Source organism: Lithobates pipiens, unplaced genomic scaffold, assembly GCF_037356315.1.
Source record: "Lithobates pipiens isolate NorthernLeopardFrog02 unplaced genomic scaffold, aLitPip1_a1.2 Scaffold_18, whole genome shotgun sequence".
Taxonomy (NCBI): Eukaryota; Metazoa; Chordata; class Amphibia; order Anura; family Ranidae; genus Lithobates; species Lithobates pipiens.
In genome coordinates this window covers 78,862,135-78,874,469 of record NW_027507758.1, presented here as the reverse complement: position 1 = coordinate 78,874,469, position 12,335 = coordinate 78,862,135, and the positions used below count along the sequence as shown (strand labels likewise).

Sequence of the window (12,335 nt, the reverse complement as noted above, 5' to 3'; positions counted from 1 at the left end):
AAAAGCAGCTTAAACGATTTCCATATAGGTAGTTGTATGGGTGTTCTACTGCAGATATGTTTGAAAACCTATGCAGAGGTCTTCACCTAAGATATTGAATTTTGGAATTGCTTAAATATTTTCTATTCTTAAAGGTATATTTTTTCCCCTCCTATTACAGACTGCAAATAAGAACACAGCAAAAGTTCCACCACCTGTTCCTTCCAAACCAAAACAGATCAACTTGCCTTACTACAGTCAAGCTCCCCAGCCTGCTACAGCTGACACAAAGACAGACATAGCCCCACCAAAGCCTACATCAACTTACACTGCAAACAAACAGAAATTATCTGTTCAGCAGAGGTTGTCTGTGCCTTCCAGCCAGGAACTTCCACCACCCGCCAAATTGGATAATCCCCCTGCAGTGGCAGTTCGTCCATTCACTCCTCAGACAGTCAAAGACCCACCAGTGCCGCAGTTCAACAAACCTCAGATGGTGGCTGCTAGTTCTATCTACTCTATGTACACAAAGCAGCAGACTCCTGGGAAAAACTACAGTGTACAGGGTGCCCTCGGCAGAGCTCAGACACGGTCTCAGTTTTCCAGTGGTAAGGATAGAATTCATCTACAATCCATCTGTTGCTGGTGCTCAGTCTGGTACAGCAGACTTGGGCTGCTCTGTAGCACTATAGGTGTTTTGAAGTTTGATCCTGCATGCCTTTTGGGGTTAGCCATTTCCTGGTTTGTGCTAGATTTTTCTTTTGGTAAGTTAGGTATGTAGCTTGGATTCAAAATCCTTATATTGGAGGGGGGAAATACCTAGAGCTGAACAAAATGAAACTCTGCACCAGGTCTGGAGCACATTTTGTTTTTGTGGTCCCATTATTTAACCGCTTGCCGACCATCCCATAGTAGATTTACTGCTACAGGGTTGCTGTTTTGTGCAGAATCATATATATATATATATATATATATATATATATATATATATATATATATATATATATATATATATATATATATATATATAATAATGTCATGTGTGATTCTGCACTTCTGAGTAGGGGGCTTGCACCGCTTCTGCTGTGATTGGTTACAGCAGAAGCCGAACAGCGAGTGCCGGCCATTGGATGCCCGTTGGCACCCGCTGATCGTTTAGGAGAGAGTCTGGACAGAGTGGTGCATATATAAACCATGCATAGCTCCATCCTGACAGCAGGGATGTGATGGATTTTCGTTCCCTGCTAAGCAAGAAATAAAATCCATCACATCCCTTTGTGTACACTGTGTGGTGCTTTCACTAACGCTGGTTAGGCACACAGTTAACTTTGTCGGCCTAGAGGTTAACCACTTCCCAGCCAGTGTCATTAGTACAGTGACCGTGCATATGTTTATCACTGATCACTGTTTTAGTGTCACCCAAAAGTGTCATTGTCCACTGCAATTTCGCGGTCCCTTTAAGCCGCCAATTGCCAGCATTACTAGTAGAAAATAAATAATTTTCCGGTATGTATACCATAGTTTGAAGATGCTATAAATTTTGCATAAACCATTATATATATATATATATATATATATATATATATATATATATATATATATAATATTATTATTATATATATTATTATTATCGTCGAGGCAAGTGTATATGGTAAATGTGCAGGTTTAGGAGATATTTCTAGTACATACAAGTAAGCCTCATTATAGGCTTACCTGTAGGTAAAAAATTGTGCAACCACTTTAAGAAGCTTTGTTGAATGCTTTTGTAAAAGTTTGCTGTGTAATATCTTTTTATTTAATTTTTTTCATTTTTCTACTTTCAGTTTATGGTAAACCAGTCATTGGTGGTGCAGCAGCTCAGAACCAGCAGAATGGCAGTCTACAGATAGATGGCACCTTAGTAGATGGACAGAAATCCAGCAGTCCAGAACCAGACTCGGAGACACCAGCAGCCAGCAGTGAAAACCAGGAGACCGAAAGGATTCCCCGTCCTCTCAGCCCCACCAAACTGCTGCCATTTTTATCCAACCCATACCGTAACCAGAGTGATGCCGACTTGGAGGCTCTGAGAAGGAAACTGTACAATGCCCCCAGGCCTTTAAAGAAACGTAGCTCCATAACCGAGCCAGAAGGACCCAATGGGCCAAACATTCAAAAGCTTCTTTATCAGAGGACTACCCTGGCTGCCATGGAGACCATCTCTGCCCCCAAGCAGACCCCTGTGACACCAATCTCTGAGAGCTCCACAGAGACTCAAGGTTTGCAAGTCTCCACAGACGTACAGGAGGAACCCCCCTCAGAAGATTCTTCTCTGCATGTCTTGGACATTCCCCCACCCGAAGATGTTGGCATGTTCACCGAGGACATAGATATCCCCTCACCGGAGCTAGGTCCGGACAGTATTCCTGAGGGAATCCCGTTTCCAGGTGTGACATCCCCAGCAGAGGTGGAGGTGAATCAGGATACCATTCAGCCCCCTGATACATATGTTGAAGAGTACCCTCCCTACCCTCCACCCCCATACCCCACTGGAGGGGACCCAGAGAACTTGGTAGAGGACATTAACATGCACCCTCCAGAAATCACAGAGCAATTCTCTCTTCCTCCAGTAAGTATCACACTACTTACTTTAGGGCAAATATGTAAAGCTGAACTCCAGCTAAATCTTGGCACAGTACAGAAAGTGATAGAAAATCTCTCCAACTGGTGGAAATTGTAGTGTGGGTAATTGAGAGCATCTGACAGTACTTTTACTGCTGTTCGTGGCTTCCGGTCTATTTCTCGAATAGAACACTACCGTTAAGGTTTAAAATGTAATTTGATGCAAACAAATATTTTTTGGTGTACTTTTAGCTGAGTGTTTATTACTTAGTTTGTGATGTTGACAAGTCAGCAATACATGGGTTCGGTTTTGTGTTCAACTATCCTCAGTGTTGCTCCACAGGTAGGAAGCGATTAGTAGTTCCATTCATCTGGACTTGTTTGGTCGAATTTTGTTCATAATAAAGATGGTCCATGGATTCTCCAAGCCACTTCATTTCTAATGAGTGTTAGGAACATTGAGATTAGTACACACTATAGAGGGATATGCTTTGCTCATATTTCATGCCTGAAGTTTACAACCACTTTAAGGTTGTAGGAAGACTGCTAACCTGTAGAATTTGTCCTCACATCCATGATCATTGGATTAAGATGTCTGTACTACTCATAGGGCTATAAATGCTGAGGTATCTTCCTGACACTCTTTAGAAATAAAAGAAGCTACAATACATTTTCAGCATTGCAGACCAAGTCCATCTGAGTGTTACTTCTACTAGCCCCATGGCCTGGATAAATGAACACCTTCACTGTTCTAGAGTTAACAATACTAACCCTCAGCAGGGAAGCTGCAAGATCCTTTGCTTGTTAGAAGGAACAATGCTTTCCTCCCTGAGGCCTGTTTAAGTCTTGATCAGCCAGATGTGATCTTACCCGGGTAAATGTCACTGCCCCATCCATGTTGACTGGGTTTGGGCCTGGCAATTGGCTGTTGGATTATGATCACATGGGGAGGTCACATGCTCCATCATACCCAGAAGCCTTGTTCAATTAGAGCAAAGAAGTGAGAGCTCTTACAATAAGGAAGTGCGGATTAATGAGTATACCTTACTGAAGAGTTTGTATATCGGGAGACAGTTACTTTTTCCTGAATGGACATAGGGACTGTTTAGTCATCAGCTCATTACATCTTTCAGGCACTGACACTGTGGAATTGTCTGTGAAAGTAGATCTGCCACAAACCTGTGGAATTTAGTGTAAGCATACAGTGAAAAAATTTAATTTAAAAAAAAGATGATCAGCAGATCCAGAATTCTGGACATCTAAAACTATTAATGCAAGTTTTACAAGAAAGGTACATTTATAACGTCTGTCATTGGAGAAACAAGGAGGCTGCCATTGCTAATGTCTTCATTAAACTGCTGGTTGCTGGGCTATAAGGCTGACACTTCAGCTTCAATATGTGTGCTTGTACCTGACTCTTCATCTGCATGCCTTTTTTCCAGTTCAGTTATTCAAAATGTAATTAAGCCACAGACAGCCAGGCAACTGGTATTTTTAGGAGGAGGTCAGTGAATGTAGTCCCCTTGTTTTTTTTTTTCTTGTAAATAAGTTCATTTTAGCTTTATCCCTTGTTCCTAGCATCAGTGTTGGCTCTAGAGATCTGCAATTGGCAAAGCTCATGTTCCCTGTGCATTGGTGTGTTTTTGCTCGGAATCAGAGAGATTACTGCTTCCCCACAGGGAGCAAGGGTCCTTCTCTGCGGCATGCTGGCGGCACACTGGCAGGGGCCAGTTTATTCCAATTGGTGTGTTGCTGCTTTACAAAGAAAACAAGCTGTGAGATGTTGGATTCCTTTTGTTTAGCTGATTTATAGGAGTTGTAAAGTGTCAGGGTTTTTCACCTTCACGCATAGAATGCATGAAGGTGAAAAACCTTCTGTGCTGCAGCTGCCCCCCAGAGCCCCCTTTTTCTTACCTGAACCTGATTGTTTCAGCGACGAGCAAAGCCCAGCAGCTCCAGCTGTTGTGTCCGGGACCTCATTAGATGGATCGATAGCAGCAGGAGCTATTGGCTTCTGCTGCTGTCAATCAAATCCAGTGACATGGGGGGCGTGGCTGAGTCCTGAGGTCTGTGTCAATGGATGCAGCAGCAGGACTCGGGAGCGCACCCACACGGATGCCCCCATGGAAAACAACTCTCTCGGGGTACTCGCTGAAGGGTAGGAGCCAGGAGTGTCGCCTGAGGACACCAGAAAAGGAGGCTCAGGGTCGCTCTGTGCAAAACCCTTGCACAGAGCAGGTAAGTATAACATATTTGTTATTTAAAAAAAACCTTTTACAATCACTTTAAACTGAGAGTTACATTGAGAATTGACAGAAAAATTAACATTTTGCATATGACTTCAGCTGTCTGTATCTGGATCTACTGATCAATATGTCATGTGAGTTTTGCTGGTAGTAACCTCTGCTAATATAATTTTATGTGATCAGTTTTTCTTCCCAGGGTTTAACTTTAAAGCAGGATTGCCTAAACTTTTGAAGAGCGAGGGCCACTTTAGCGACTTGGTAACCAGTCGCGGGCTACAATGAGGGGAGCGGACAGATGACAGGTCTGTGTCTGTCTACTTTGCATATGCAGAGCAAACATGAACACAACACGCTCTACTCTATGGATCCTCCTATCCACCCAGACAGAAGTGTGCGCATCCCCCTTTTGTTTTTGTTTTTTTGTTTTTTTAAGTGGATCGGATTGGAGATAGGCATGTGTAAACAGACACAAGTCTGTTTACATTTGCTGCACTATAGAGGTGAATAAAGGGTCTGATTGGGTCCACCTGAAAAACAGACAGACCCGATCGTGACAGATCGTGTGAAAGGGGCCTAAAGCTGCTTTCACACTGATTCACTGCACCTCAACTGACCTCAATCTTCACTTCTTCCTCAGGATTCCTCCAGGTATGGCTGGCAGCTGCTGGCTGTCCCCCAGGCGGGTATGGCTGGCAGCTGCTGCTGGCTGTCCTCCAGGGCTGGTCCTGCTGGTGGTGTCGGCTGGCTGGTACTGCTGGTGGGTCCTGTTGGTTGGTACTGCTTTAGGTCCTGCTGGTGGGTATCCGTGGTGGGTACTGCTGGCACTGTTGGGGAGTAGCACTGGCACTGCTGGTGGGTATCTCTGGGGGATGTTGTCCCAGATCATGGGTTCCTGACTGGCATCCACCCACTGCTGAATTATCAACTTTGATTATATTAATATGTTCAATTATCTGAGTAGTGTGCAGGTTTTTATTTATTTATATTTATTTATTTATTTTTAAACCCCTGGGTCGTTTTCAACTCCTTTTTCTCTCCCCCAGGGAAAGAGAACAAACTTGCGAAAGAATGGCTCTGAGAGAATTGCACACGGGATGAGAGTGAAGTTTAATCCTTTGGCTTTGCTGCTCGATTCCTCTCTGGAGGGAGAGTTTGATCTCGTGCAGAGAATAATCTACGAAGTAAGTTGTTTGTAATGTCGTTTTTTTTTTTTTTCCTCTGCTCCTCCATGGGGAAGCTTTAAAGAGATACTGTTCTGTAAGTAAAGTTTTATGTCCAGGCATTACTGATATTTGAAGCTGAACTCGGGGTAAGTAAATATTGTCTAATACAAAAGGCATGTGTATTATTACTGGAATCTTGGTGTGATTTTTGTATTTCTTCCAGATCTGTGCAGTAATCCAGTATGAAGGGCCAGTTCACATGCAGTCCAGTGATTTTTTTATTTTTTTTTTCCATTAAAAACGCATGGAAAGTAGGTTATATGATTTTTAATGGCGTAGTTCACACCAGTGCTTGTAGCGTCAGTGCGTTCCAGAAAAAGTATAACATGCTGCATTTTTCCTGCACTGCACTGGAATGCACCAAAAACGCACTGGAACACACGTGTCCTTATTTAGGGCCAGTTCACACAACATGCAGTCAAAAACGCATGGAAAGTAGGTTATATGGTTTTCAATGGCATAGTTCACACCAGTGCGTTCCAGTTTCAGAAAAAAAAAAAGTAGAACATGCTGCGCTGGAGTGTACTGTAACGCTGTAAAATACAACAAAAACGCACCTAAATGCACTAAAAATACACTGGAACACACCTGTCCCTATTTAAATTTTAAGAAAAAAGAGGGGGGGGGGATTCACTGGACTGCATCAAAACCGCGCATGAAGAAAAGCATCTGGAATGCACCCGGACAACGTTTCTGTGGCGTGAACTGGCTTCAAATGTTACCTCTGTCCTGTAACAAAGACCGGTCACTACTTGTGTGGGATGACTGGTCTTGTAGCTTCCCTCTCCTGTAGTTTTTCGATTGGCAGCCTGCAATGGGTGGGGTCTACTGGGTCCCTCCCACAGCACTGCACTGTGACATTTATAAAGTTAGATCTTTGCAAGAAGGCATTTCATGCACTAAAAGTATCTTTTTTTTTTTTTTTTTTTTTTTTTTTTTTTTTTTTGTATGGCTGTTGAGGGATTCGGTAATATATGGTTCAAGTTTAATACCAAACCTCCCTGTCCCTCTCCAGGTTATGTCCCAGCTTTATTTATTTATTTTCTTTTCCTTTTTACCTTGTTTCTATAGCGAGGAATGGCTTTTATTACTCTCTGACATCACCTGGCTTGTAAAATTCTTGGAGTAGCAGCTTCTGAGGGTCGTTTCGTTTTTTCTGGTTGCCCACCATAAGAACGTTTATCTCCCAAGAGCCATTTCACCTACCATTGTTTTGCTGGGAAAGAAATCCGTTTATGCATATAAAGTTGAACAGAGATGGGTGGCAATTAGACATTCTGTAGTCTGGCTGGTAGAGCTGACAACATTGGTTGGGATTTTAGTGCAAAAAAAGGTAGTGTGTTGTCAACCCAAACAGGCGGTTTGGAGCACACTGGATTTCTGACAAATCAGGTATTTTTCTGTGTTTGGATTTTTGTTTTTCAGAGACAAATTTAAAATTGTGTATGCATTGTAGAAATGTACTGAATGTTTGTTTGATTATTATCATTTATTTATTTTTCTTTACATACTTTAACCACTTCCTGCCCACGCTATGGCTGAAAAACTGCTACAGCACGTTCTCAGTTTGCCAGACGGGGTGCGTGGGTGGCATGCTCTGAGTCCTTTGGACTCAGCTGATCACAGATTGGGGTAAAGAGCCAATCACAGCGGCCCTTTACCATGTGGACAGTTGATCAAAGAAGTAAACACAATCCGGTTATCGGCTTTTCTTTCCTCATGCTTACAGCTTACGGAGAGCAAAAGAGAGACAATCGCTGGCTTGTGTTAAAGCATGGGTGTGGCCCTCCAGCTGTTGCGGAACTACAAGTCCCATCATGCCTCAGCCTTTGAGAGTCAGGCTTGTAACTGTTAGCCCTTGTACACACGATCGGAGATTCCGACGGAATGTGTCCGATCGGAGCGTTTTGTCGAATATTCGACTGTATGTGGTATGCATCGGACTGTTTCCGTCGGAATATCCATCGGACCAAATTTTCCAATTTGCCGGAAATATTTTCTGACAAAATGCTCCAATCGGACATACTCCGATCATCATGTGTAGAGAATTCCGATCGGACAAAGTGCCACGCATGCTCAGATCAAATTCCTACATCAAAGCTATTGATTACTAGCCTGAACCTAGTCCCATCGTAACCAAATGACGTCATCACGTTCTGAAAGATCGGATTTTCCGACAACTTTGTCCGACCGTGTGTATACAACAGTTTCGGACAAGATCCGTCGGACAAGATCCGACGGATTTGGTTGTCGGAATCTCCGACCGTGTGTACAAGGGCTTAGCCTTGCAATGCCCCATGGGACTTATAGTTCCGCAACAGCTGGAGGGCCACATGTTGAGCACCCATGTGTTAAAGGGACATCGGCACTGATAATTAGGGCACTGATTGTCAGTGCCCTAATTATCAGTGCTGTCAATCAGTGCCCACCGGTGCTGCCAATTGGTGCCCATCCGTGCAACCTCATCAGCACACATTAGTGAAGGAGAAAAATTACCTGTTTTATCATATTTTGTTAAAATTTTGCAATGTTTATTTTGTTTATTTTTTTTGGTCTTTTTTCGTTTGTTTAGCAAAAAAATTAAAAACCCCAGTGGTGATTTAACAGCTTCCCTACTGCGGCAGGTTGGCTCCCCTGCGCAAGCCGTTGTAGCTATATGTCGGCTCTTGGGGTCGGGATAGCAGGCGCGTGCTGGTGCTCGTGGCCAATGACCGCCGGCAACGAGCGATCGTGAGCAGGAGAGACAGAACAGGGACGAGTGTGTGTAAACGCACACTTCCCTGTTCTGTTCTGAACGGAGTGACAGATCGTGTGTTCCTATTAGCTAGGAACCACAATTCGTCACCTACCAGGGACACAGTTAACCCCTCGAGCGCCCCCTAGTGTTAACCGCTTCACTGTCAGTGACATTTTTACAGTAATAAATGCAATTTTATAGCATTGATTGCTGTATTAATGACAATGGTCCCAAAAATGTATCAAAATTGTCCGATGTGTCCGCCATAATGTCGCAGTCACGATTAAAATCCCAGATCACCGCCATTACTTGTTAAAATAAATAAATAAAAATGCTATAAATCTATTCCCTATTTTGTAGTTGTTATAACTTTTGCGAAAACCATTCAATAGACGCTTATTGCGATTTATATTTTTTTTAACCAAAAATATGTATAAGAATACATATCGGCCTAAACTGAGGGAAAAACATTGTTTATATATATATATATATATATATATATATATATATATATATATATATATATATATATATATATATATATATATATATATATATATATATATAAATTTTTGGGGGGATATTTATTATAGCAAAAATAAAAAAAACATGCGTTTTTTTTTTTTGTCAAAATTATCGCTCTTATTTTGTTGTAGCGCAAAAAATAAAAACCGCAGAGGCGATCAAATACCACCAAAAGCTCTATTTGTGGGGGAAAAAATTACTTCAATTTTGTTTGGGTACAACATCGCACAACCACGCAATTTGTCAGTTAAAGCGACGCAATGCGGAATCTCAAAGGGCTCTAGTCAGGAAGGGGGTAAATTCCTCCGGGGCTGAAGTGTTTAAATACCACCAAAAGAGAGCTCTATTTTTTAGTCGTTGTGCTTTCGCTTCATTAGTGAAATTCACACCACCTTAGTCCAGATACACATCATTCCGCCATTGTAGTTTTATGAGGAGTAAGAAGCAACAACAAACCAAAGAAGCAGCTACCAAACCATTATATATTACAGGTATTTTTATATAGCCGACAGTTTATGCAGCGCTGTACTTATTGTTCATTCACATCAGTCCCTGCCCTAGAGGTAAGATTCCTATCTCACGTGCGCAAACATACATACACACTATAGTGCCAATTTAGAAAGGAGCTATTTCACCTACCAGCATGTCTTTAGAGTGTGGGAGGAAACCAGAGTACCCGGAGGAAACCCACGCAGGCACAAGGAGATGGACACCTTTCCTTTGTGATGAGGGAGTAAAAAAGTGCATACTTTTTTTTTTTTTTTTTTTATGCATTTGTTTTGTGAAATCCATCCATGGTGACCTGGCAGTTCATTCTCTACTCTTTATACCTTTCCTTCTCTTTTATATATATTTTTATTTCAGCTGGAAAGCATCCTCGTTCCCCTTTTTGTCTTTTTGCGGTAAAAAATGAAGCTGGTCTTGAGCACAGGCATTGACAAATGGGCTTTATTGTGTTTATGCTAATAGTGTGCAGTGCGGCGGCTCTTGCTGTGTAGGAGCGGTGAACGTCTAGAACTGTAACCTTCTGGAACAGTCTGCTGCTATTGGGTTCCTTCCCTGTAGTGAATCTGTAGGGAGTACTCTCATTGCAAGTGTTACACTTTAAAGATGACCTGCATTGTGAACGTTGTGCCAAAATATGCAACCAGAGGGCAAAGGACTAGTTGCAGCATTGCCTCTGGGCTCCCTGCAGCTGATCATTTCCCTGTTACAGACTTGCCATTCCGTCTTCTGCATCAGAAGCGTAAACCAACAGAAGGAGCACCCGGCCAAAATCCTAAAAATGTCCAAATTACTTTTAATGGTTCTTAATAAAACGATCATTGCATTTCGGACACCAAAAAACTTCCCGTAGGGCTACAAAAAAATGTGATATATTATGTATGTATGTATATGTGTGTGTGTGTGTGTGTGTGTGTGTGTGTGTGTATATATATATATATATATATATATATATATATATATATATATATATATATACACACACACGTTTGTATTTGTAGCCCTAGGGGAATGATCATTTTATTAAGAACCATTAAAAGTAATTTGGAAATTTTTGTGGATTATATAATATCATTTCATTTAAAATTATGTGTTTGTATGGCTGCTGCACAGATAGGTAGGTCTTATTTGAGACTAGTTCCTCGTGACTTACAGGCAATATATGTTTTCAGGTTGAAGATCCCAGCGAGCCCAATGACGAGGGAATCACAGCACTTCACAACGCAGTGTGCGCCGGTCACACAGAGATCGTTAAATTCCTTGTACAGTTTGGTGTGAATGTAAATGCTGCAGACAGTGATGGCTGGTAAGGTCACATTTTATTATTTACAGTTATGTTCTTTTGTGTGATGAGGTATCCTACCAGAACTGGAATGTAGATAATGTATTTTCTGTCTTTTCTGTTAAATACTTTTCCGTTTTTCCTTATTCATATATAAAATCTTAAAAAAAAAAAAGTTCGACCATTAGGCACCCAAGGGTCTCTGTACATACCTGTTTATTACAAAAGGGTTTCTTACCCGCTTTAGGGACCCCCAGACTTTGCTAAAAATTTCTTGTAAGTAAAAAAGGAAATTGGTCAAACTAACTGAGATCTAGAATTGGTGAAAAATAAAAAGATACTAAAGTGCGGATAAACTCAGAAATGTTCTGACACCACAAATAATAGTATAACAGTATAATAATAGTATAACAAAAAATAATGCACTAAAAAATATATATGTGTGTGTGTGTGTGTGTGTGTGTGTCTTGAATGCTGACAAAATGTGAATAGAAATCGCTCCATTATCTGTGATAGTCACTGCTGGATATATGTGCTGAAAATAATCACCACCACCTCAGTGTGCAATGCCCGCTCACCTCAAGGACCCCATTGGGTCTATTGGTACTTTCAGTGATACTCCAAAAAGTTCAACCAGATCAGAAAGAGATTTCAAATATTGGTTCCAGGATTATCAGAACTTCTCCATAAAGTTATCTTCCCCAGGTTCAATTTCTCAAAGCAAAATAAAAATCATCATCGCGCAAGATTGAATATATTCCTTGCTTTTTATCAATAAGAATGCCTTAATCAAATGCACTCACATTTCATTGGTGATGAAAACGCCTCAAACAAACAGTTTACAATGGGACGGATCTCCTCCTTGTAGTGTAAAAATCTCCTAAATGTGTGCAGTTTAGGAGATATTTACTGTACATGCATCCTGTGCCGTTTCTTCAGAGCATGTGCCGTAAACGGCGGCTCCGGCAAGCAGAAGTGAGGTCCCTGTGGCTCCGGCCAGTCACAGAGCCGGTGTCCACAAACCTGGAAGCAAAACGGGTGAAGATGGAGGCTTTCGCCAGCGATGAAATTGCGTTGCATGAAGGCTTTGTTTTCAGGTAAATTGCACTTTATGTGCTAGTATGCGACACATGCTAGCACATTATGCCTTTGCTTTGCAGGTAAGAAGAAAAAAAACAAAGTTCAGCGGTTTACAACCACTTTAATGTGGAGAAAACGATAGCTAAAAGGCATTTTTA

The 12,335-nt window shown here is 41.6% G+C and overlaps 1 protein-coding gene across 3 annotated transcripts in view; it reads left to right on the top strand.

Annotated features, from left to right (window-relative positions):
* Positions 1-12,335, top strand: part of TP53BP2 (tumor protein p53 binding protein 2) — a 99,990-nt gene that overhangs the window by 73,020 nt on the left and 14,635 nt on the right. For all 3 annotated transcript variants that reach the window (XM_077485819.1, XM_077485817.1, XM_077485818.1), the window contains exons 13-16: positions 161-587; positions 1,803-2,587; positions 5,870-6,007; positions 10,988-11,121. In XM_077485819.1, coding sequence (XP_077341945.1) covers positions 161-587; positions 1,803-2,587; positions 5,870-6,007; positions 10,988-11,121 — 1,484 coding nt within the window. The remainder of the gene's footprint in view (positions 1-160; positions 588-1,802; positions 2,588-5,869; positions 6,008-10,987; positions 11,122-12,335) is intronic.